Below are 23,702 nucleotides of genomic sequence, written 5' to 3'. Positions count from 1 at the left end.
TTAGAATATAATATTCACATTATATTATTTCTCTTTTAAAATTTGTAATTATCTGGATGAAATATATTTAACAAAAAGTCCCATGTTCCCTAGATAGTTAGCTTTGCGGTATATAATTGCTATACTAAAAGGTTTTTAAATATATGACCTTACTGCTATATATTATTCAACAAAATACAAAATTTAATATATGGTTTACATACATTACCTCTTTTTTATAATTCCTATATAGATCGTTTCCATAGTACTTCAACCTCTTTTCTTAATTGCAATATATGAAAAGTTTAGATGCAAAATTATCAGTATTCATGGAAGAATGAAAGTTTGATTTTTTTTTTCTTATTCTTTATTCGGTATTTTATCGCTTTGTTAAAAAAGTATTCCTAACAAATTTTAATTCAACTATTTATTTCAGTCCTAAAAATAACTGGTCCCTCTAAACTTATAATCTTGGCTTCATCTATAGTTGTATATCTATCATTTTCTATAAAGTTATGTTACATATAGTCACTTTTATGTACTCCTTACGCACTACTCCACTGATATGATTGATCAAAGTAATTATTTTATATTAAAAAAAAGTAACGCAGCCAGTCACATTGGTAGAGTGCACAAAGAGTACGCAAAAGTGACTGCACATAGAGTTTTTGATTAATTAATCACATCCCATAACATATACACCAAACTATTCATTTTTTGCATATACAAAAGACCTTCTTTCTCCTTTCTTTGGTTCGTGGGCACATGCCACATGTTTTGTTTCATTTTTTTGGACAAAAGGTCTTGCCATATTGTATAGTTTTTTCTTAAAAGAGTTACAAAACAAAACATGACTGCTGCATTGTCTATTCATGTGTTTCGTACTCATTCATCCCATGTGTGGAACCTAAGATTGATGATACATACTATATGTGTACAATACGATCAAGAAACTGGATCTTGTTGTAGATATTAGTTATAATCGTTTTGTCAAACTGGATTTATTTGATGAATTTATATACTCTTTAGATATTAGTTTTGTCAAAATAATCGTTCGTTAAATATTTTCCTATAAAATCTAGATAAGATATATTTGTATGTCTTATTTTTTACATATCCAACACACCGTTGATGTTCAAGTTTTCCACATCAAGTATGCTAAAAAATTATTGATGTTTTAATTTTTTTAAAGATATATAATATGTCATACTATAAGCGGTATGTTAACATACCGACTTATGTATAGTAAAACTCTAAAATTTCACATGCGACGTACGCATGATTTCTGTTGCCTCATGATCAACAATCCTTAAAATGTTATTATTAACCTTCTAGATCTATTTAAATTACAAAATAACCCTGGTTTTTTATTCAATGTTCTTGAATGATTAGGGTTTTGCTCTTGGCAAAAATGGGAATTCATTTTAATTTGAGGGAAAAAGAAAGTCCCGTGCAAACATGACATTTTGCTGGATATCATAGGTTGGTATCTTTCTCTCCTCCAATAATTAGTGATGTACATCAAGTTATGTTTGATAAAGAGAATTTGAAAATATAAAATAAAACGAAAAGTGCTTATATATACCATCAAGCACTAAGTTAGGAAATAAGTTAGTGGTAATTAAAAGTGATGAGTGGGATCGATAAAGAGAAAGGTTGAAGCTAGGCCCGCAACCCGACCATCCCAAGCAGGGTTTTGACCCGATCCGATTATTTGGGTTGGACAACCCGACCCAATGAATTCAGGTCAGGTCAACATTTTTTTTTTTTAATATTGAAAACGGAAATGAATACTAATGAGAGGAAATAATTAATTTACAAATGTATTAACTCTTTTTTACTAATTATTACACCATTATCAACTCTTTTACCCATGATCTCACAAACATAAAATTAATTTAATTTAAAATTTAATTTAACCCAAAATTCATGATCGCAATCCAGCCTGCAAAGAGATTCTGCCTTACAGAAGAAGTGATTGCATCTCTTTAGCTTACTCCCCAAAAGAAAGGGGGGAAAACATTAGCAATCCTAAAAAAGAATAGAGTGCAATCTATACCTTAATCTGAATTTGATTCTTCATTTAAACAAAAAAGTTCATAGGTCAAATATAAAAACAAAAAATATACAAAAAAGGCACATAAATCAAAATAAGATTACTCTTCGAATTTATTGGCACAATTAAAGCATATTGAAATTTTTTTTAAAATAATCACCATGTATGGAATAAGCCGGCGACAAACTAAGGGGAAGGAATAAGCTGGTGACAAATGGAGGGGAAAGAAGGCTACAAGAAACGGAGGCGACGACGAACGGAGGTGATGTCGACAAAGAACGGAGGCAATGGGATGACGAAGGGAATGGAGAGGGCTAGTGGCTAGGGTTGATCTACAAGCTTAAGTAGAAGTTTTCTTTTAAATGTTAGTCGGGTTGAAACCGGATTTTAACTAGTTCAACCTGAAAGTCTGTCCAAACCATTTTATCATCGGATCGGGTCGGGTCGTTCGAATAGACCATGTCTTCAGTTTTTCTACAAATGCCTAGTTGAAGCACCTTAATTACAACTATGATCCATATAAAACATGATTAAGAGGAAATGATGGGTGAACTAATTAGATTTACTTAATTAATATTGATAATGCCAAGGAAATTGCATGCATGTATGTTACGTTACCATGATATATGTTAGATTAACAGAAGTTACAATTAACAGTTTTATATAGAAGATTTGATTTCATCACAAATCCAATGCTTTAATAGTAACTTCTCATCCTTCTCGTGGCTCTTAATTAAATTCTTGGTCCACGATTGCATGCCATAGTCATTCAAATCCATTCCTCGTCTGAATTCATCTAGAGAGGCTAAGATTAAAGATAAGTATAAAAAGACACATGATGGATCCCATTTCTCTAAAACAAATTCTTCTTATTAGAGACTATTTACCACCCTACACCCCACATCCTATGAAAAACACCCTCACATCCTATGAAAAAAAGAAGAAAAAGTTGTAGATGTGGAATGTGAAAGTGAACAGTAGTTGACGTATAACATTTCTCTTTCCCTAAACCCGTGAAGTTACCATTGAACAACTCAAAATTCACACCTGTTTTAATAGGAGATGCTAGTTTTACCAAGTAAACTTATCCATTTATATAAGATTGCTTTCTTCTCATTTTGGATTTTATTATCCTAATTATATCGATTGATGTGCTACATTTTAAATAAATTTATAAGTCATGTGCAAGTAAAACTTCAACAATGATATAAAATAAAAAATCTAACGTAAAAATAATATCATTTTGCTTTGAATAATTAAGCATGAACAAGCTGTTCCGAAAGGGGAATAACCTTAAAAAACATAAAGGGAGAGAGAGTCTCTTGAGCAAAAGGTTGCCCTAGCTAGGCATGCGCAACCATGGAAAAGGAATGGAGGGTATGGTAATCAATGAATCATCCATCAAAGGGAAGGGGACACGTAGATGAGAACATATGGAGGCAAGTGATAAGGTGGGGTGGTGACACGTGTAGTAGCAGCAAAAGTAGTGAGGGATGTCAAAGGGTAACAAACCCATACATGTGCTTAGGCTAATGGCTCTTCTCAGAGCATAAGGGAAGGGAGTTCACTCTCTCTCTCTCTCTCTCACGCGCGTCCTCGGCGCGTTTCTTTGTCTTCCATTAGCGTCTCCGTGTCTCAACCCTCCCTCTCTCACACACAGCAATATAATTAGCAGTTAGCACCCCCATCTTCCACAGCCTCCTTTTGGCTTTCATTCTCGCGTGCAAGTTCCGAACAAAACCTACTGCAATTTTCAGAGAGAGAGAGAGAGAGTCTTCTATAGGTAACACACAAATACTCGAACGCAGACGCGCGCACACTCACACGCACACACCATCAAAGAGAAACCCACTGGACACAGAAACAAAAACCCAATATTTAAGGTGCTTCCCCCATTATTACTCTGCTATTCATCCTGTTCCTTCTTCTTCTTCTTCTTCTTCTTCTTACCTAAGGAAGAGAGAGAGAGAGAGAGAGAGAGAGAGAGAGAGAGAGAGAGAGACAGAGATCCTTTTCCTCCTACACTACATTCCCAACTTTGTCTTGGGCAAAGAAATCCCAATCCCGCAATTTCATAACTTCTTCTCCTCTCCAAATTCCCCAATATTTTTACGGACGCTTCGAATCGTGCTGCCCTTTTCCGCTTTTGATCGGTACCCAATAAAGTCATTGATTCTCTTCTTTCTCTCTCTTCTCCAAATCTCGATTTTTATTCTTCTTTCTGAATTTATTCGAGTAGCATAATTAGGGTTCTTTTTTGTACTGGCAGCTTGTGCTGAGAAACGGGTTTCTTTTGCTGTTGGATTCCTAGGGTTCTTGCGGATCGCAACCCAGCACACTTTTTCAATTCCTCAATTCTGGACTTAAAAATTAGGTTTGATCAGAGCACAGATTGGAGAGTACAGGAGTGTGCTCGGCGATGGGCACGAGCTCCAGTCTTCCACGGAATCAAAATTGTGGATTTGATAGTACTAGGGCTCATCTATCGAGTTCGGAGATTGCTTAGGAACAATGGTTACCCATTGGTGCTCCGAGCATGGAAGAGGATTGCACGTATTGAATTGTGTGTAGACAGTGATCCGAAACTTTGGGGGAATCGATCTTTTTGGAGGTTAAGTGTTTCTGGGTCTTTGCTGCTTTGCTTGTTTGATCTTTAAGTTGGGAATGATTTTGGTGTTGGGATTTGCTTATAAGAAGGAGGTGATGTTTTTTTATTGGCCCAGAAGGCAACACAGAGGTTCTGATTGTAGTTCACCGTTTTTGTTTCTCAAGAAACCCTTTGGGTTAACATAGTTTGAGCTAAATTATTGACCAAAGAGATTTCTCAGCTTTGCCATCCGCGTCTTGTTTAACTAGTTTAGTGTAGTACCACAGTGGGTTGATTGGGTGGTTACCATCTGGTGTTAATTTTTGAAGTATTTTTTGGTGATACCTGGGTGACGCCTGTGTACATTTTCGCTAGTGGGGAAGAAAGATTGGTGGGTTTTGTAATTGGTGTTTGTTGGAGTGAGTGGTATGCTTATGGAGGGATATTGAAGCTGGAAATGAATGCGGGGACATGGTGTATGGACAAGAGCATAGTTTCTGGTTCGTTCTCTTTCCGGAACAGCATTACTGGAATGTAATTCGAGCATTTTTGTTAGTGGAAGGTGCTAGTAGAGTGTACTTCTGGATTTCCTACAATGTCGCGCTGCTTTCGGTTCCCACCACCAGGATATGAAAAGAAGGCTAAGACCGAGGATGTGGACTTATTAAAAAAGGTTCATTTACTTTCTTTTATCCATTAATAGTCCATAATTGGTGTGGCATTCGTTAGGTGCTAGGAAATAATATTGTTGTGAGTTTCACAGCGCCAAATTGTGATAAAATCTCATTTCTCATGTCACAGCTAGATTTCATGCACTACATAGCGTTATGCAATTTCTCAAATAAATATGGGTAATTTTAGGTATATCTGACTAAAAACCTGTGTGGTTTAACCGATTGGTTTAGTCGGCTGTAAGTACATATAAGATTTTGATTAACTAAGACTAATTTAGTGGGAGTTTTGGTGCCATTGAGGATAATGAAAGGAACTGAAAGACTAAATCTTTGAGGTTCGCAAAAGGACGATGGAGGAGCTCAAAACTTTTTTATTTTATTTTTTTATTTCTTTTATCAATATTCTCTTATCCTGGACTGCTTCCACAGATTCTAATGGGTTAAACATACATGACTTTCTTGTATCTTTATCTTCTTCATAGAAATTTATTGATACGTTTCTGTGTACTTGTTTGCTTATCAATGAATTACTACTTATCAAAAAGGATAATGAAAGCGTAAAATGGCACGGTACCCCTATTGTCCATTTCGGATGATTGACATTGGGAACTTCTGATTGATTGTTAGGATTTGACTCTGCCAATCATTTTTTAACACATCTTTTTTATATATATTTGTAACAGTTTATTTTGGAATAGATATTGAAGTTCCGGCAGTGGGATTCCTTACTAACATGTTTATGTATCCTTCCTCTACTTCATAACCTGTACATGACAATGGGCCTTTTCCATGCACATCCAAAAGTCTGGGCTTAAGTGCCTGCCTGCTTATTAAGATTCTCCCCCAACACAGGCACATTTTTATTCATAAACAGATCTGATTGACGTGTAGCATTTAATCCATTAAAGTTGGGCCTCATTATTAAACACCCGCAATGGGATGGGTGTTGAGTTGGTCACTTGGTCCGTTAACAAACTCACTATTATTTGGCCAGTTGACTCACTGAATGATTTTGAATGAAATTGAAAATAATTGGTCAGAGAGTTAACACCAGCGATGAACCTTTAGAGATGGCTTTCCATAGAGAATCTGTGTACATGTGCTTTGGTGGGCTTGGGGTTTGGTAAAATTAATAGGTCTAGGGCTTGGAATTGTATGATGATGCAGTGTTTATGGTTTGAATTTGGCTGTAAAAATATTATGTTTGACTGGGTGACAAGTGGCTGAAACAAGGAATAAAGGCTGCAAGAATTCTTGACAGCAAAAAGATTAGGGTTCTCTTTAAAGGCTGATTGGTGGCTGAAGGCCTGGGAATAGATACATAGATACACTGCTTTGATAGAGTAAAGGAAAGGGTTTGACTTGGGTTGCGAAAGACTTGTGAAGAAGTTGAGATTGTATCTTTCCACATGCTGTGAACAAATGTAAAAAGTACCCAAGAAGAGAAAGAATGATAAGAATTAATCTAGACATACAAGCCTTCCATAAACCAAAGCACTTATATTAATCTACTCTGAATTATTTGAGTACAAAGGCACACTTATGTCGATGCTAGATCTTGACTTGTAATAGGGCTAGAATTTCTTTGACTGTAAACGAGTTTCTAGTTGGACTGGACTAAAACACACTCATAAGTCTAATTTAAATAAGATTTCAAGTTCTAGTAAATGATGGCTATCCCATGAAATGATACTAGAATAGAAGTTCAATGGTTGCTTATTATAAGCAAGACTTGTGTCTCTCATTTTTTTTTTTGAGTATGTAGGTGAGTGATATAATGTGGGGGTAGTAGGATACATTTAGGTTCATGGGAAGTTGCTTCAATTTTCTCCACATCTGAAAGCATGTTCAGATTTTGGACTGACATTTTTATCTGTGAGATATCATTCTGTTTATATTATGGAGGTCAGTGAGTATTAATTGCTTGTTCTTTCTAAACTAATACTTGTTATTACACCTTGAAGTTATAATAAGGAATCGTATGATGGGGCTTTTTAGTCTTGTCCTAGATGTTAAGATACTAGAATTTTTTGGCAGAAAATATGATGCGAGGACCTCAGTAAATTAGCTTTATATCTTGCTGAAGTGAGAAGCTTCGTGGTATGAATTTTGGTTGTGTTGTTTGTTAGGATCGCCATCCCTGTACTCTATTAATTCTGGTTACAACTTTGCTCTTTTAAGCTTTGAAAATATGTGACACGAAGTTCTTTATGAGGGGTTTCTTGGTAATATAGGACCCAGAGAAACCTTATCACCTAAAAGACTGGGATTTGAATTTAATGAGTGGGGTCATAGTGTGTTTTGATGGTTGAAGGAAAGTAAGGTCCTTGAGATTATTGCCTCCTTCGCGACTGAAGGACAAGTGTAAGACCTGCTCAATTGTTGTGCAGAACTGATACTTTGAGGAGATCTTTTGATGGTAGAAGAGGGAATGTTGTTGGCTTGATGACCCACAAAATTGCTTCCTCTGGAGGGAGAACTAGTGTTTCTTTAACGTGAAAATATCGGTTGCAGTCTTGTAATTGTTTTTTGGAACTACTTATCTATTTTTGTTTTTGGAACTGATTTTGGGTCATAAGCTGTATTTTGTTGCCTTCCTCATTTATTTCTTTATTTTGAAGGACTTGATTTCTGGACCATTTTAGGAGGTTACATTTTCAAGCTTTTCCTAGTTGAAAGGATATACAGCTTCCGGTGTACATGGTTTCAATATAGGTGGAGTTCTATTGGCGTTCTTGATTTGGGATGGTAGTTTAGATTTTGTAGATGAGCCATCCTTGACATCGTGATTTTTACTTCCATAAGTCCTTTGTCGTATTTGGGCATCCTGAGTGCCACTAGGAAATTTACACTCCAGAAGGATGAAGTACTAGATTATATGAAAATCTTTCCATTCGACATTAGATGGGTTTTAATATCCCTAATTTTCTCTTCCTAGAGCCTATTTATGGGATAACACTCTGAGAAAGGGTAATCAACTTGATTAGGCATGGTGGCGGTACTCATGGTGCTAATACTTTATGATGAATAAGTCAACCTCATCCTTAAACATTTAGGTTGCATAAATGGGGAAAGAACTCTCATGCGGTGTGTCCTTTGAAGGACTTTTGAAAATGGTACATAAGCATTGTCTCCTTTTTTTCCTGGAGGGTAACAATTTCAAGATTTAGATTGGTGGTCTCTTTTGATGGATCAGCATTTCAAAGGCATGTGACAATGCGAATCAATGCATCTTAACTTGTTTATAAAGCATGGGTTATGATAAGCCCATATCCTTTTAAGAAGATCTGGTGACTAAGATTCCTCCAATACCTGCAATTTTTGCCTGGAAAACCTCTATAGGAAATATTCTCATGATGGACAATCTGAGGAAAAAACACATTTTTGGCATTTAGTGGTGCTGCATGTGTAAGAGGAGTAGACAGTCTTCAAATCATCTTTTACTCCATTGCGAGATACCTACTGCTTTGTGGATTGACTTCTTCTGTTGGTTTGATTTGTCCTGGGTTATGCCTAGTAGAATAGTGGATCTTTTTTATCTTGTAGAGGGTTATGTGGAAGCCGGCAAACTGCTGTAGTGTGGAAAATGGTTCGTACTTTGCCTTATGTGGTGTATTTAGTTGGAAATAAATACTAGAATTTTTTAGGACTAGAATGGACTATGGAGGAGCTCAAGACTTTCTTTTTCAATACTATACTCCTTTGGACTACTTCTATAGACGCTAATGGCTGAGCTTTCATGAATTTCTTGTATTTTTCCTCTTTTCAGATAGGTATCTCTCTTGTATGTAACTTGTGCATTTGAGTATGCATTTTGAGCTTTTTATTGAATTTTTTTGTACTTTAAAAAAAGATAAAAGAGATGGAATGGATGAGATGGGAAATTATGTTACTGCTTATGTTCAGTTTTTTTTTTTTTTTTTAAATTTTTTATCAGTAAATATGAAATTTTATTGATAATAGATGAAGCCAAGTACACGGGATACGGGATATAAACAAGAGCCACACCTAGGCATGACTGTCTAGAGATACAAGAAAATCATGTATGTTCATGCCATTAAAGTCTATTACAATCGACCGATGGAATAAAGTGTGCAGGAAAAAAGTTTTAAGCTTGTCCATTGTTCGTTCACGATCCTCAAAGCTCCTACTGTTCCTCTCCATCCATATGCACCACCATAGGCAGGTCGATATCATCTTCCACATAGTTACAATTTGAGAGTTATCCTGGATGTCTTGCCAACTGGCCAAAAAGTCAACAACCCTTCTTGGCATTACCCAAATGAGTCCCACTCTTGCAAAATATCGTTTCATAAACTCATGGCTACATCACAATGCAATAATAAGTGATCCATAGACTCTTCACTTTTCCTACACATGTAACACCAATCCAATACAATGAAGTGGCGTTTCTTTAGATAATCTAAGTTGAGAATCTTCCCTAATGAAGCTGTCCATACAAAAAAAAAAAAAGAGCTTTTAGGGGGGCCTTAGTCTTCCATATGTTCTTCCATGAAAAGGTTCTTGTAGAGTGTGGCATAAGAGACTTATAGTACAATTGTACAGTAAATCTCCCCTTCTTGGATGGTGACCATTTCATCTTATCAACTCCTCCAGACACACTACAATTGTGTAGAAGATTGAAGAAATCTGTAAATGTGTCAATTTCCCAATCTTGGGCAGCTCTAAGGAAAATGATGTTCCATTGGGTTGATCGGCTAGAGAGATCCATAAGCTTTGATACTAAGGCCATCTTTCTTTGTGCAAGGTGTATAGTATTGGGTAGGCTTCTTTGAGGGTTTGATCTCCACACCATAAGTCATCATAGAATTTAATTCTAGAACCATCCCCAACTACAATGCGTGTTGATTGATGGAGATTGGTCCAGCCTCTTCTTATGTGTTTCCAAAGCCCCTCTCCATGTGGTCCACTCATCTCATTCAAACTCCATCCTCCCCATAATCCACCATATTTTAGATCTATGATCACCCTCCATAAAGCTCCCCTTTCTTCATGATATCTCCATAACCATTTACCCAATAAAGTCTTGTTGAAAACCAACAAATTCCGAATTCCCAACCTGCCTTCGCGTATGGGGGTACAAACCGTAGCCCAATTCACCAAATAAAATTTGAATTCTTCGGCTATTCCCCCATAGGAAATCTCTTTGCAATTTCTCTATCCAGTGTGCCACCTTGCATGGTATCAGAAATAATGATAAGTAGGCAGGCAAGTTGGAGAGGTTACTTTTGATCAACGTAACTCTACTACCTTTGGCCAGATAAAGCCTCTTCCAACTTGCTAGTTTGCGCTCCATTTTCCCAGTACCCCATCCCAAATAGACTGCGACTTATAGGAGGCACCCAATGGGAGACCAAGATACTTCATTGGTACAGTGGAGACTTTGCATCCCAAGATATTAGCCAATCTCAAAACACTTGGAACATTTCCAACCGGAACTAGTCCTGATTTTGTAAGATTCACTTTCAAGCCTGATGTCGCTTCAAAGCAAAGTGGAAGAGCCCGCAAATCTTGAATATGGTTATGATTAGCCCCACAGAATACAAGTGTCATATGCAAATAAGAGGTGAGTCATCTCAAGTGGCAATTTTTGCATCCCCAACAATAAAGCCAGATAGAAATCCCCCTTCCACGACCTACGATCATGTTACTAAAAGCTTCCATTATGAAAACAAATAGTAATGGAGATAAGGGATCACCTTGCCTCACACCCCTCGAACTTTTAGAGAAACCCATTGGGGTACCGTTTACCCAAATAGAGAAGAGTGGAGATGCAAAATTGGATCCAAGAACACCATCTCGCTCCAAGTCCACACCTCTCAAGTATGTGTAGTAGAAAATTCCAATTTACACGATTATATGCCTTCTCCATGTCAAGTTTGCATAATAATCCTGGTTCACCCAACTTGACGTGACCCTCCAAACATTCGTTGGCAATAAGCACCGAGTCAAGAATTTGCCGACCTTGTATGAAAGCATTTTGGGGCTTGGATATGAGCTTCTTCAATATCGTACTCAATCTATTAGTCAATACCTTCGCAAGGATTTTGTATAATACTGTTCACCAAGCTAATAGGACGAAAGTCCTTAATCTCCACCACTCCCAGCTTCTTTGGAATTAAAGCAATGAAGGTAGCAGCATTTAGGCTTTTTTCAAACTTATCTCGTTCGTGAAACTCATAGAGGAAGCTCATGATGCCATCTTTTACTACCTCCTAAGATGCCTTAAAGAAGGCCATAGTGAACCCATCTGGGCTTGGAGCTTTGTCACCTGCCATACTTCTCACCACCTTTCGAATCTCCACCTCCTCAAATGGCCTCTCTAGCCAACTTGCTTTTTGCTGGTCAATCGACTCAAAAACAAGACCATCCAAACATGGTCTCCAAGAAAACTGCTCCGAAAGTAATTGTGCATAGTAATTGGTAATGTGCTCTGTGATCTCAGTCTGGTTTGATGTAATCCTCCATCTACCAATAAGGACTCAATGATATTGTGTCTTCTATGCGAATTCACCATTCGATGGAAGAATTTGGTGCATTTATCCTCTTCTTTCAACCTTAAAGCCCTTGATTTTTTTGTCTCCGTGAAGTCTCTTCCATTAAGGCCAACCTTTCAATATCCAAGCTGAGATGCTTTTTGTGAGCCTTTTCTTCTTCTAAAAGCTCCTCCTCCTCCTCCATGCGCTCCAAGCCTTGTAATTCGTCGAGGAGGGATTTTTTACAGTGTTCCACATTCCCAAAAATCTGCTCATTCCACTTCTTCAAGTCCACTTTGAGAGCCTTTACCTTACAAGACAGCACATGACTCAGATTGTCCTGTATGAATTATGAAGACCACCATTGTCTAACTCGCTCAACGAAGCCTTCTGATTTCAGCCACATGTTCTCATATTTGAAATATATTTTACCTCCCTGGATACCGGCACAATCAATGAGAATGGGGAAGTGATCCGAATATAATCTTGGAAGCCATTTTTGGATTAGGTCTAGAAAGTGTGCTTCCCAATTGGGCGAAATAAGGAATCTATCAAGTCTTGACCAAGCTGGATGTTCTCTATTACTGGACCATGTGAATGTGCCACCCACTAGAGGAATGTCCAGAAGTTCTTGCTCACAATTAAATTTTGAAAGATCCGTCATTGCTGAGCTAGAGCTAGGACCTCCTACTTGCTCGCTTGGGAAGCGAGTGACGTTAAAATCTCCCCCAATGCAAAAAGGAAGGCTCCATAAGCTACAAAGACCCGTCAGTTCATCCCACAAGCCTCTTGTCGCTGTGTTAGAGTTGGGTCCATAAACATCGACAAAGGACCATTGATAGCTATCTTCCACATTCTTGAAAGAAGTAGCCACCGTATATTCCCCCACAAACTTCTCTATCTTTTCCATCACCCTTTTATCCCACATCACTAAGATGCCTCCCGAAGCCCCCTTAGACGGCAAATACAACCATCCCACATGGCAACAGTTCCACAAACTCTGTATGGTGCTTCGCGAGATGACTTCCAGTTTTGTCTCTTGTAAACATACTACATCAACTTTCCATCCGCGAAGTTGATTCCGTACTTTGGTGCGCTTCTCTAGTTCATTCAACCCGCAGACATTCAACGAGACTATCTTCAGCTTCATAAAATCACCAATTTTGCCCCACCCTTCGTTCCACCACGACTCGCACTTCCTTCGTAATTGACCGAACATGTAAGTCGCTTTAATTCCCTTTCCATTTTCTTGGCTGAATGGTTCTTCATGGCTGAATTGGGCTGCCCATCTTCGATGGCAGCAAGTAAGGCCAAGAATTGGTCTTCATAGCCAATACATGGGAGTCCAATGCACAATTGAATCTCTTTGGTTTTACATAGGACCTAAATTGATGCTAGCAGTGGGGGCATTGAATTCAAAGGAGTCAGTTCATCCCAGTGGACATCAGCACCAATGTTCAGAGATTCCCCCTCTTTTCCAAAGGCTCTGGGTTTGAATAAAACCAAGGTGCCAGGACTGTTCTCAACACCCGAGGTCTCAGAACTGTTTTCCATCAGCATCTCAGTGTCCATTTGAGACTCCCGTGCAAGCACAGCACTGTAGGCCTTACCACTGTGGCATAGAAGGTCGCTGGCTCATTGTGGACCCCTTCCTCAGTCCTTATGTTCAGTTTAGTCATGAAGGTTCAAGCAGGTTGCTGTGGACACTAATGAGCTTTTGTATTTGGGTATGCTTCACCTGTTGTTATGAGCTCTGGCTTAAATGGTATTTCCCCTCCCCATCAGAGTGGGATTGATTTTTTTTTTTATTTTTTTTGGGGGGGGGGGGGGGGGTACTGTCTTGTTGCTCGAAAGATGGTACTAGGGTGTCTTTGAAATGTTGTAACTGTTGTAACTTGACAGCTAATTGAAGGTCATTTTAAAAGTGATTGTTCTTGCAGAATTAGGTGACATTGATGGCTGGCTATAACTTAATAGTGTGGTTTCCCCGTATCAAAAAACTTATGGTGTGGTTTCCTTTCATTTTGTTTTCTTTTTTGTTTAGGAGGTGGGGTGGTTTTTGTTGTCTAACTTAAATTGATACAGTACAGCTTTTCCATTGAATGGCTGGAGATTTTGATTGTGATGAATAACTTCACATAATGATTTTCTCCAAGATTTGAAGCTATGATGTTCACAATCCTCACAGTGAGTTTGGTTAACCAGCTGAGGAAGAAAACCTTAAAAATATCTTCTTTTTGAGTGGTTCATTAATGCTGGGATGGGAATAGTGCTATCCCATTCCTCAATAAGTGAGTTTTGGTGAGAATCTTGGGTTTTAGGTGATAGATCGAAATACTGGTGAAACTTCAGGTTTTTTTATTTTCCTCCTATTTTCTCTCTGCTCTCTATAACTTTTTTTTATCGATAAACAAAATTTTATTGATCAAAAGAATAGGCAAGAGCCCAAGTATACGGGACATATACAAGAGCAACACCTAAGCGTGTTAGTTTAGTGATACAAGGAATTCATGAAAGGTTATGCCATGAAAATCAATTACAATCAACCAACGGAGTAAAATATTCAAAAATAAGTTTCTAAGCTCATCCATTGACTGCTATTGGTCTTCAAAACTTCTTTAATTCCTCTCCCTCCAAATGCACCACAGTAGGCATATTGGGACCATCTTCCATATTAATGCAATTTGAGAGTTGTCCCGAATGCCTCTCCAAAAGGTTAGGAGGTCGCTTACCCTTTTCGGCATCACCCAAGCTAGTCCGAACCGAGCAAAGACTTCATTCCACAAAGTCATGGCAATATCACAATGAAGTAGTAGATGGTCAACGGACTCTCTGCTCTTCTTGCACATACAACACCAATCCATGACTATGATTTGACGTTTCCTCAAGTTGTTTAGAGTGAGAATCTCTGTTTTTTTTTTTTTTTAAGTATTTAGAGTGAGAATCTTCCCCCAAAGAAGTCATCCCTACAAAAAATGATGCCTTTAATGGTGCCTTTGTCTTCCAAATGCTCTTCCATGGGAATGAATTTGTGTTATGTGTGGTCATGGCTTGGTAGAAAGAGTGGACTGTGAATATCCCTTTCTTAGATGGGCACCAAAAAAACTTTTCTTCAACTCCCCCCAGGTGGAATACACAAGCTCAAAGAATGTTGAAAAAATATCAATTTTTCAATCTTGTGCATCTATGAGGAATGTAACATTCCATGGGGTAATACCATTGGAGATGATTAATGGTCCGCAATCGAGGCTTCTTTCATTCTTGCTAAACCATAGACTCGTGGATAAGTTTCCTTGAGTGCTCTATCGCCACACCATACATCATGCCAAAATTTGACCTTGGATCCATTACCAACTGTAAAGCAAATATTTCTTGCATGTGTATCCTAAACTCTTCTTCCATAGCCCCACTCCATAGGGCCCATGCGCCTTTTTTTCCCTCACCTTTTCTTTGTTTTATCAGGTAAAACATGAGTAGTTACTCTCTATGGGGCTCTGCACTTATATTTCAAACTGCATGTTAGTAACATCAAGTAGTTTGTGGTTCAAATGTGGAAACAAAGCAGTTGAAGCTCTCACTTTAATGCTTTATTGGAACCCCCAGGAGTTGGCTCAAGTGATAAAGACCTTGGGCTTGGAGGTACGCTCCCCCTAGGTCTAACGTTCAAATCCCCTTAGGTGCAAACAATCTCTAGGGGCCATCGGATTGGGGGATTTTCTTCTTGAATTACCCGATGTGCACTTGCGTGAAACTTTTTGCTGAGGGCTTGTGCACCCCGGGATTAGTTGGGAAGCTGTTCCTGAACACCCAGTGCTAATAAAAAAAACTTTAATGCTAGATTGGATTTATAAAGGACTTACCAAAATATATGTGTGGATTTTCTTAGCTCAAATAAGTTGGAGGCATTGTGAGGGTCATGTTTTGTAATGGCTAGATTATTTCTCTCCAGCCTTCATTTGTTGTGCTTGCTTTTGTTTGCTGCGTCTTCCTTTGCTGTTCTTTGTTGTTGTATGACTAAATGGAATCTGCTCAGCATTTATGTCACCTAAAACTAATTCTAAACTGTTCCTCGAAACACATTTACAAGGCAAAATTAGTGTATATGAAAAAACTATTTATTATTTTCTGTATTTGTGTTGATCGTTTCGTAATTCCGAATAAAATTCACTTTGTTTCTTAGAAATGCATTTTCTTATTGTTGTTCTTGCATGGTTCACAGGAAAAGCACAAAGAAAAGAAGCAAAAAAAGGAGAAAAGGGACAAAGAGAAGAGAGAAATTAAAGAGAAAAGAGAGACAGAGAAAAGTGAAGGGAAGCACAGGGAAAAGAAAGACAAGAAGGACAAGAACAGAGATAAAAAGAAGGATAAGGAGAAGGACAGGGTTAAGGAGAAAAACAGTGTCCCAGACGAGAAGGGACTTCTGGGGCAAGCCGAGTGTCAAATTGGGGAAAAGCTCATCCATAGAGAGGAAAGGGATAAAGGTAAAAACAATATTTCGGATGAGAAAAGAAATGCTGGGCAGTTTGCTGGTTACAATGCAAAGAAACAAAGTGAGAGCAGCCATCTTGTGGGGGAGACGAAGGATTTTAAATTTGTGCAGGAGTTTGGCAAGAGGATCAAAGATGATAACAGGGCAACCGAGAACAAGTTGGCTGAGAAGTTCACAAATACGGACCAAAGAAAGGATGAGGGGACGGTCAAATTGGTGGCTAAAGGTACTGATAGTAGGGTTGAAGGGAAGGAGAAGAGCAAGAGGGTTGATGATAGAAAGATGGATGGTCCAGGAATTAAGGGTGAGTCAAGATTTAGTGGAAATTCAACGGTTCCGAACCCCGCTGGGGTTGCTCAAACTAGAGTTGAAGGAATATCCGGACTATTTGAAAAAAATATTGATAGAAGGGGAGACGAGAAAGAAAAGGCCAAAGAAAAGGAAATTGATAATAGACGGGGGAATAAACACAAGGAAAAAGATAGAGAGAAAAAGAGCCAAGGGAAGGATAAGAACAGGGAAACAGAGAAAAAGGAGGAGAAAGCAAAGGCGAAAACTGAACATAAGAACACAGAACATGATAAACTAAAAGAAAGCAACCAGAGTGACCTTATCAATAGCCATAATGCTAGAACCCCAAAACTTCCCAAGGACAGCGACAAGAGTGCCACTTCTGAGGAAAGTCTCAAGAAACGGAAGGAAGTGGATACAAATGGAGTTTTACATGGTGAGTTCTTTTTGTAATGAACAATGAATTGTTGAAGCCCAATCATTGCTTTCAGGTTATGGACTTCATAGGATGGTCGTAGGCTAACTATCCTTTAGACTTTGGTGGGTCCCTTGTGATTTCACGTATTTTTGTGTTAAGAAAATTTCTCGAGTTAATTGCCAGTTCATGGAATAACATTGAATCACTTTTGTCTGTAATTTCAAACACTGATAATATTCTTATTAGCTGACAAGTGATGCTTCCTTTTTGAATTTTCTTACAGCCAGTGATGTTCGGCCCAATAAATTGGCAAGATCCAATTCTCCCTCTCATCAATTTCCGGTAAATGGAAGGGTATTGGAACTTTGTCAAACTTCTGTCACAAATGCTTCAGATAGGCCTGGTGCAGCCAGTAATCTTAAGGTGGATAATAAGGAACGCAAGATAAATGGCGTTATAGACCAGTTATCTTGTGTCTCCTCAAAGAAGTCTATGCTTGCCTCTGCCCAAGCTGAGCAGATTGTGGAAGTGTTTGCTAAGCCACCCCACCCAGATGCCAAGTATCTAAGCCAGGTATATACTGTACCCAAAATGAGCAAGTGGTCGGATTATGATGACCAAGAATGGCTGTTTAGCAGCAATGGTTTTCAATCAGAAAAGCCCAAGGTGGAATCTTCATGGGTTGAGGACACACCGCAGGTTTGGGAGGAAGCTCTGAGGATAGAGTCAGCTGATATTTGTGCTCTGCCGTATGTTATTCCATACTGATTAACCATACAAATTTGCACTAATTATTCAAACGGCACTCGCCACCCTCATACTCTACCTGAGGTGGGAAGAAATCCTTCATAGGACCACAAATGGGGAAGGTACAGACAGGTACAGACAGGTACAGCAGCATCCGACCTTTGAAGAAGAAATTTCCAATTTTCTTGCTGCATTTGTTTGTTATTGCTTTCTGTTGAGGGGAGCATTGTGTGGGTGATTGCCTTGTTCTTCTATGAGGTTGGGTGAAACACGTTTTTCGGTAAACATGATTGAAACGCATTTGTTACACGCCATTGTATGCTCCAGTGCATCATTGCAGGGCTATATGGGAAGGGGCTTTTGCCTCATGGCATCAGACTACTAATTCATTGAAAATGAAAATTTTCATAAAGGCGGCTCAGAAAGGTTGGTTAGAGAGGGAGATGTGTAAGCTTGTGCAATTTTTATTATACTTGCTCATCATCTAATTGAGAATGTAATGGAAACTAGATGTGGTCTTTGAAACCCCCCCACAATTTTGATTTGTAACATAGAACTCTTATTTACAAGAAATGTAAAATAGAGGAAAAGGAAAGTAGTGGCATTCATTTTATTTACCACTCCTATAATCGTTCTTCCTATACAGACCCGAATCCTATATATATGTTCTCTAACAGGCAGCTCGGCGGAAACTAGTCTCATTTTTCCCCCTGATTTTCGAATATGTTGTTTGCCTTGGCTCACATCATCCACCTTCCTACTCAATCTCTCTCTCTGCTTTAGCTTTGGCTTTTGATCTTTCTTCTTGCACTTATGTGCTCTGACAATTTGCTCTTTTGGCAAGATTCTTATTTCTCATAATGATTCTCCAACGATGATCAGTTTGTTATATGGCCTCTCTCTATAATATATATATATATATATATATATATATATATATATATATATATATATATATATATGACCATTGGGTTGACGCCATGTTTCAACACAAAAGTAAATTCTTTAATCAACTTCCTCATATTTGACTGCAATATGTCAAATTGATTGTCTTATTTCCTCCACAATTTGCAATATGGTTGAGATATTAATTGATATGCTAAACGTCTCAAGCGCATGTGTGTTTCGTTGGGTGTCTAACGAATTTAATTTCAAAATATATTTAAATTTCCTTTTATTTCACATCCAAAAAGACATGGAATAAAACATGCATAATTTTGTTTTTTTAATCATAAAACAAACACACAACACATGAATTAATAGCTAGAAATTAAGGAATTAGGACACCCACGAAACACATGAAACATTTTACTTACAGCTAGCTGCATCTATATATATATATATATATATATATATGAGAAATGCTAGGGAGCCCGATTTGGGCTCCTGTTTTTCTCTCCCGTCTGACGTGGGAAGGCCAAATTGGCCTTTCCCCCTTTTTTTTTTTGTCTTCCCATTTCTCCTCATTGGGTGAAATACACCGAAAAAAATTACTTATTCACGTGAATAATATAACTGTTTAAGTTCACTTTTTTCTTTTCATGTATTTCCTGTAACTTTAGCATTATTAGTTTAATAAAGTAATTATCATTTTTTTTATAAACACATTATCATATTAACTGTTTGTAAAATGAAAAGAAGAAAAGTAACTTTTGTTAACTTTAGCATTGATAGATTTTCTTTATAATAAAAATAATTTTACAATCTGACGTGCAACATCAAAATACATCTGATAGTTTTTCTTCTTTTCATTTTACAAATAGTTAACATGATAATGTTATTTTATTAAACTAATAATGCTAAAGTCACAGGAAATACATGAAAAAAAAAATGGACTTAAACAGTTATATTATTCTAATATTTTTTTTCGTGTATTTCACCCCATGGGTAGAAATGGGAAGGAAAAAAAAAAAAAGTAAAAGGGAAAGGCCAGTTGGCCTTCCCACGTCACACGGGAGTCCAAATCGGGCTCCCTAGCATTTCTCTCTCTCTCTCTCTCTCTCTCTCTCTCTCTCTCTCTCTATATATATATATATATGTATATGAGAAAAGCTGGGAACGGTCTGACTGTTAAGTAAAAGATAACAACCCTCCAATCATAGCGCGACACATAGGCGACTTATTGTGAAATTTTTACATTTGTAGACACTCGATCATTCAATTCATTACACCTTCCTTACTCTCGTATTCGTTTGCCCTTTCTACTTCTTCCTGAGGAACCCACAGACTCAACATCTCAACACTGCCATCCCGCACGACGCTCGACCCAGACGATGGCAGCGTCCCGAGACGAATGTTCAAACCAATAGTAAAAAAGTCGAAAATCAAATCCCTCCACCCCACTCCTCTCTTCCATCACCCTACTCAACCAGATTCCTCAATCACCTAGATCGACGCTGCCTCCTCTCCTCTCTCCCACCGCTTCCATCGACACCACCCATGACTCCTCTCCTCTCATCGACGTCGAACTGGGTTCTCCCTCACCCCTATCCTCACTCCCATATTAAATTGCCCAAATCGACGTTGCCCCCTCTCCTCTCTCCCATCGCTTCCATATATGCAGCCTCAAGCTCACCCTTCTCCTCTCATCGACGCTGGACTCCCCTCTCCCTCACTTCTCTCCTCTCTCCCAAATGAAATCGCCAAAACGACGCCACCCCCAAGCTCCCTCAAGGTTGAATGTTGGTCTGTTTTCCGTTTTCCTCAACTGGGCTGAATAAATTGATTCTGACTTGTAGTGGAAAGCCCTTTGTCAAGATTGCTTGTTGCATAATTTGTTGAGGAAAAAACCTTTGACAAGCAGAATTTGTTGAGGAAAAAACCTCTACTAAGAATTCATACAAAAACAACAATCTGAGTTGTTTATTCTATCAATCTTCATTGTGTGTACTTTGGGATTCATATGGAAATAACCTTGGTTGGTTCTGACAGTGGTGCTCAAGTCTTGGTCGGTGGGCGGCGGACTTGGTGGAGTAACAAGAGGCGGGTTGGAAGTGGACAAATAGAAGAAAAGAAATGTGAGTTGGAAAATGGAAACCGATTTTGTGAAGAGAATAGCTCGTGATTCTGTGTGGTGAGGTCTAAAGGATTTATTGTGTTTTTGTCTACATGTCAGCATCTGATTCTGATATTCTAGGGTTAATAGCCTAACCACTCTGCAGCATTTCTGTATATATATATATGTTCAATTCGTGGATCGATGTTTTTAATTAATGACAAAACTTAATTTCCTACAAACATATAGAATTAATATGATATTTTATCTAAAATGATGTCCACATGCACGTCTCGCTCAGTAAAGAGAGTTGTGGCAGCTCTGCTAGCTAACATCCAATATTGGTCGATCGTATGGCTCAAAATATGAAGGACTTGGCAGTGATGCGTACGTGCATGCACCCCATCACCATGTATATTAATAATTGTGTTATATATGTTGTCTCTCCTCTCCTATATTGGATGGACGATATTGTTAATGTTAGCTAGGAGTTGAATTAATTTGAGGGACCTGCATATATATATATATATATATATATATATATTGCAATTAAATTCATTTCCATACCTTCCAGTACCCGTTCGATCCGTTCCATTAATTATTACGTGAATTTCCGGAGGAAGTTTGTCCGCAACAAGATCATCCCAGAAATGGGATCATCATCAGGATCAACCTACTTACCTAGCTCCATTTATTTTATTTTTCGAGTTCAAGATCAGTCTCGAGTAATTAAGTCTTATTATTTGAATATTTTTTAAAATATTTTTTCATAATAGAATTACCATAAAATTAAAACATTTTCGAAGTGCAGCCAAATCTATAGCAATTATATATATATATATATATATATATATATATATATATATATATGTGTGTGTGTGTGTGTATAAAATAGAGAATGGATCGATCACTTTGACAACCACCTCCACAGCAACCAACCATTGGATCAGACCAATTAATTTCTGTCATTTCTTATTAATTTGGACTTATATTAAATTGGTTTCTTCCATTAATTGTAAATGTACGTTGTTTTAGGTTGTCTGTCGATTAATTTCTCTTTCCCTAATAATTAATAAAATTACCTTAACCCAAAAAACAAAATATCTATGTCATGGTCATGCAGGGTGAAGAACATCGCTGTACATGTCTCCCTTGGTCGTCCCACATGAAAGACTATACTTCAATTCTATATATAATTAACTTTCTCCAACTTTTGTCGATCCTCATAAATTCATATTCAAGCGATCAAGAATAGATATTCCAGCCTCTGTAGAAATTTGGACATCTTTATATTGATATAGTTAATTGTAAAAAGAAAAGAAAAGAAAAGAAAGAAAAAAAAAAAACTACGTACGATCGATATTCTCCTCCGCCCTTTTATTCTATTACTTATTTCTCAATTATTTTGTGAAATATTATGTAGTACTATGATTTGTGTTAATTACTTTAACTTATAAGTATGGTATTCTTCTTCTTGTCACTCTTGCATGAGAAAGAGATAAAAGACTATGTGGCATATACACTACAACATAAATGAGTTTTTGTGACGATTTGACAATTGTGACAGTCCCCAAACCGTCACAAAAAAATATTTTCTGTGACGGTTTGTAGAAACTGTCACTAAAGGCATCCGAGAAATTGCATTACGTTCAAACGTATATATATTCACATTCGAACAAGCCCTAGACATTCGAACGTTGAGGCTAATTACGTGCGAACGTGTAAATTTTTCGCGCCAACATTCGAACGTTAGTGATTCACGTTTGAACGTTAATTGATTTAATTTTAAAATTGGATATTTCAAATTAAAAAAGATTGAGAAATGAAGTACAATGATTTAATATTAAAGTTGTATAAGCTAACATTTAAAAAGATTGAGAATTAAAATTCAAAAACAGTAGATATATTAAATAATATTGTTCATTACATATAATAAAAATAACGTACAAAATATGATAAAATTTTGTAAACAACACTCCGATCAATGTGTTGTTCACAAATCAACCGACAGCCGCGATCTATCTGTCGATCGGTCGGTTGATATGCACAGTAACATCTTAGATTACTGCATCAACCCAAGGAGGTCGCGCATCTCTCGTAGATGTACCTGTCAGCGGTTGACTAGTACTCCCAATATGGGGGATGACGGTGGAGATGACGCTTGCCTCGTAACAAATCCTCTCAAAAATACAAAGTGGCAAGTCGATGGGTTCTATACGTGCCACTCATATAAGCAACTATGCGCGAGTTTGGCTAAATGCGACCTTATGTGTTACATGATCCATATTTGTTACAACAATAAGATGCAACATGCCGAAAAAAAAGAGGAGCTGTATCTGGCTGAATGAGTTCTTCCTATCGAGCTACTCTCGATCTCTCCCAATGAGGATGTAGAAATCCTTATCTCGATCTTCATCTTCCTCATCAGTACTCACAGCCTTTGACCAATCAACTGGGCCAGTAGATGATAGAGAAGTGCCTACACCTGCATCTACTCGGGATCCTTCCCTAAGCTAAGCATCTCTTGTAGTCGATGTCTCAGCTACGCGACGGATCCTCAGTAGCTCGGCGATGACATTCGCCGAGACCTCGAACTAAATACCTCGTACAGTCACGGTATGAGAGGATGCATCTTGAGGTATGGAGCACATCCCCACATAAAACTCCCAAACCATTGAGTTGAGGGGTATATGCTACCCCTCAATGTACGGAGATACTTGTCCAGTCTCTGGTAGTGAACACGTCTTTGAGGCTGTTCTGCTCCCATTTGAGTTCGTCGAACTCGTTGATCAGGATTTTTCGTTTAGACATATTGTTCGAGCCCCAATTCAAGAAGCGTCCTAGCTTGTTCCTTACCTCCCCATTTTCCTAGTCGTCAGAAGATGAGCCATATCCTGAAAGAAAGAAAAATATTGAGCAATATTAGTACTATAATGCATTTATATATTGTAATCTAAATTGTTTCGAAA

At 37.9% G+C, this 23,702-nt stretch overlaps 1 protein-coding gene across 2 annotated transcripts; it reads left to right on the top strand.

Annotated features, from left to right (window-relative positions):
• The first annotated feature begins 3,589 nt into the window (after positions 1-3,589).
• LOC121252718 (uncharacterized protein DDB_G0286299-like) lies at positions 3,590-18,351 on the top strand. 2 transcript variants are annotated; one of them, XM_041152501.1, is made up of 4 exons: positions 3,590-3,918; positions 4,305-5,295; positions 16,013-17,009; positions 17,275-18,351. In XM_041152501.1, exons 2-4 carry the CDS (start codon positions 5,218-5,220, stop codon positions 17,757-17,759), a joined length of 1,560 nt encoding a protein of 519 aa, XP_041008435.1. In that variant the 5' UTR covers positions 3,590-3,918; positions 4,305-5,217; the 3' UTR covers positions 17,760-18,351. The 2 variants fall into 2 exon arrangements, with proteins under 2 accessions (XP_041008435.1, XP_041008426.1); XM_041152492.1 differs by having other exon boundaries at positions 3,590-4,188.
• The last annotated feature ends 5,351 nt before the right edge of the window (positions 18,352-23,702 follow it).

This window comes from Juglans microcarpa x Juglans regia, chromosome 1D (genome assembly GCF_004785595.1).
Source record: "Juglans microcarpa x Juglans regia isolate MS1-56 chromosome 1D, Jm3101_v1.0, whole genome shotgun sequence".
Classification (NCBI taxonomy): domain Eukaryota; kingdom Viridiplantae; phylum Streptophyta; class Magnoliopsida; order Fagales; family Juglandaceae; genus Juglans; species Juglans microcarpa x Juglans regia.
The sequence above is the reverse complement of the archived record's forward strand: the minus strand, read 5'-3'. Positions and strand labels throughout refer to the sequence as shown.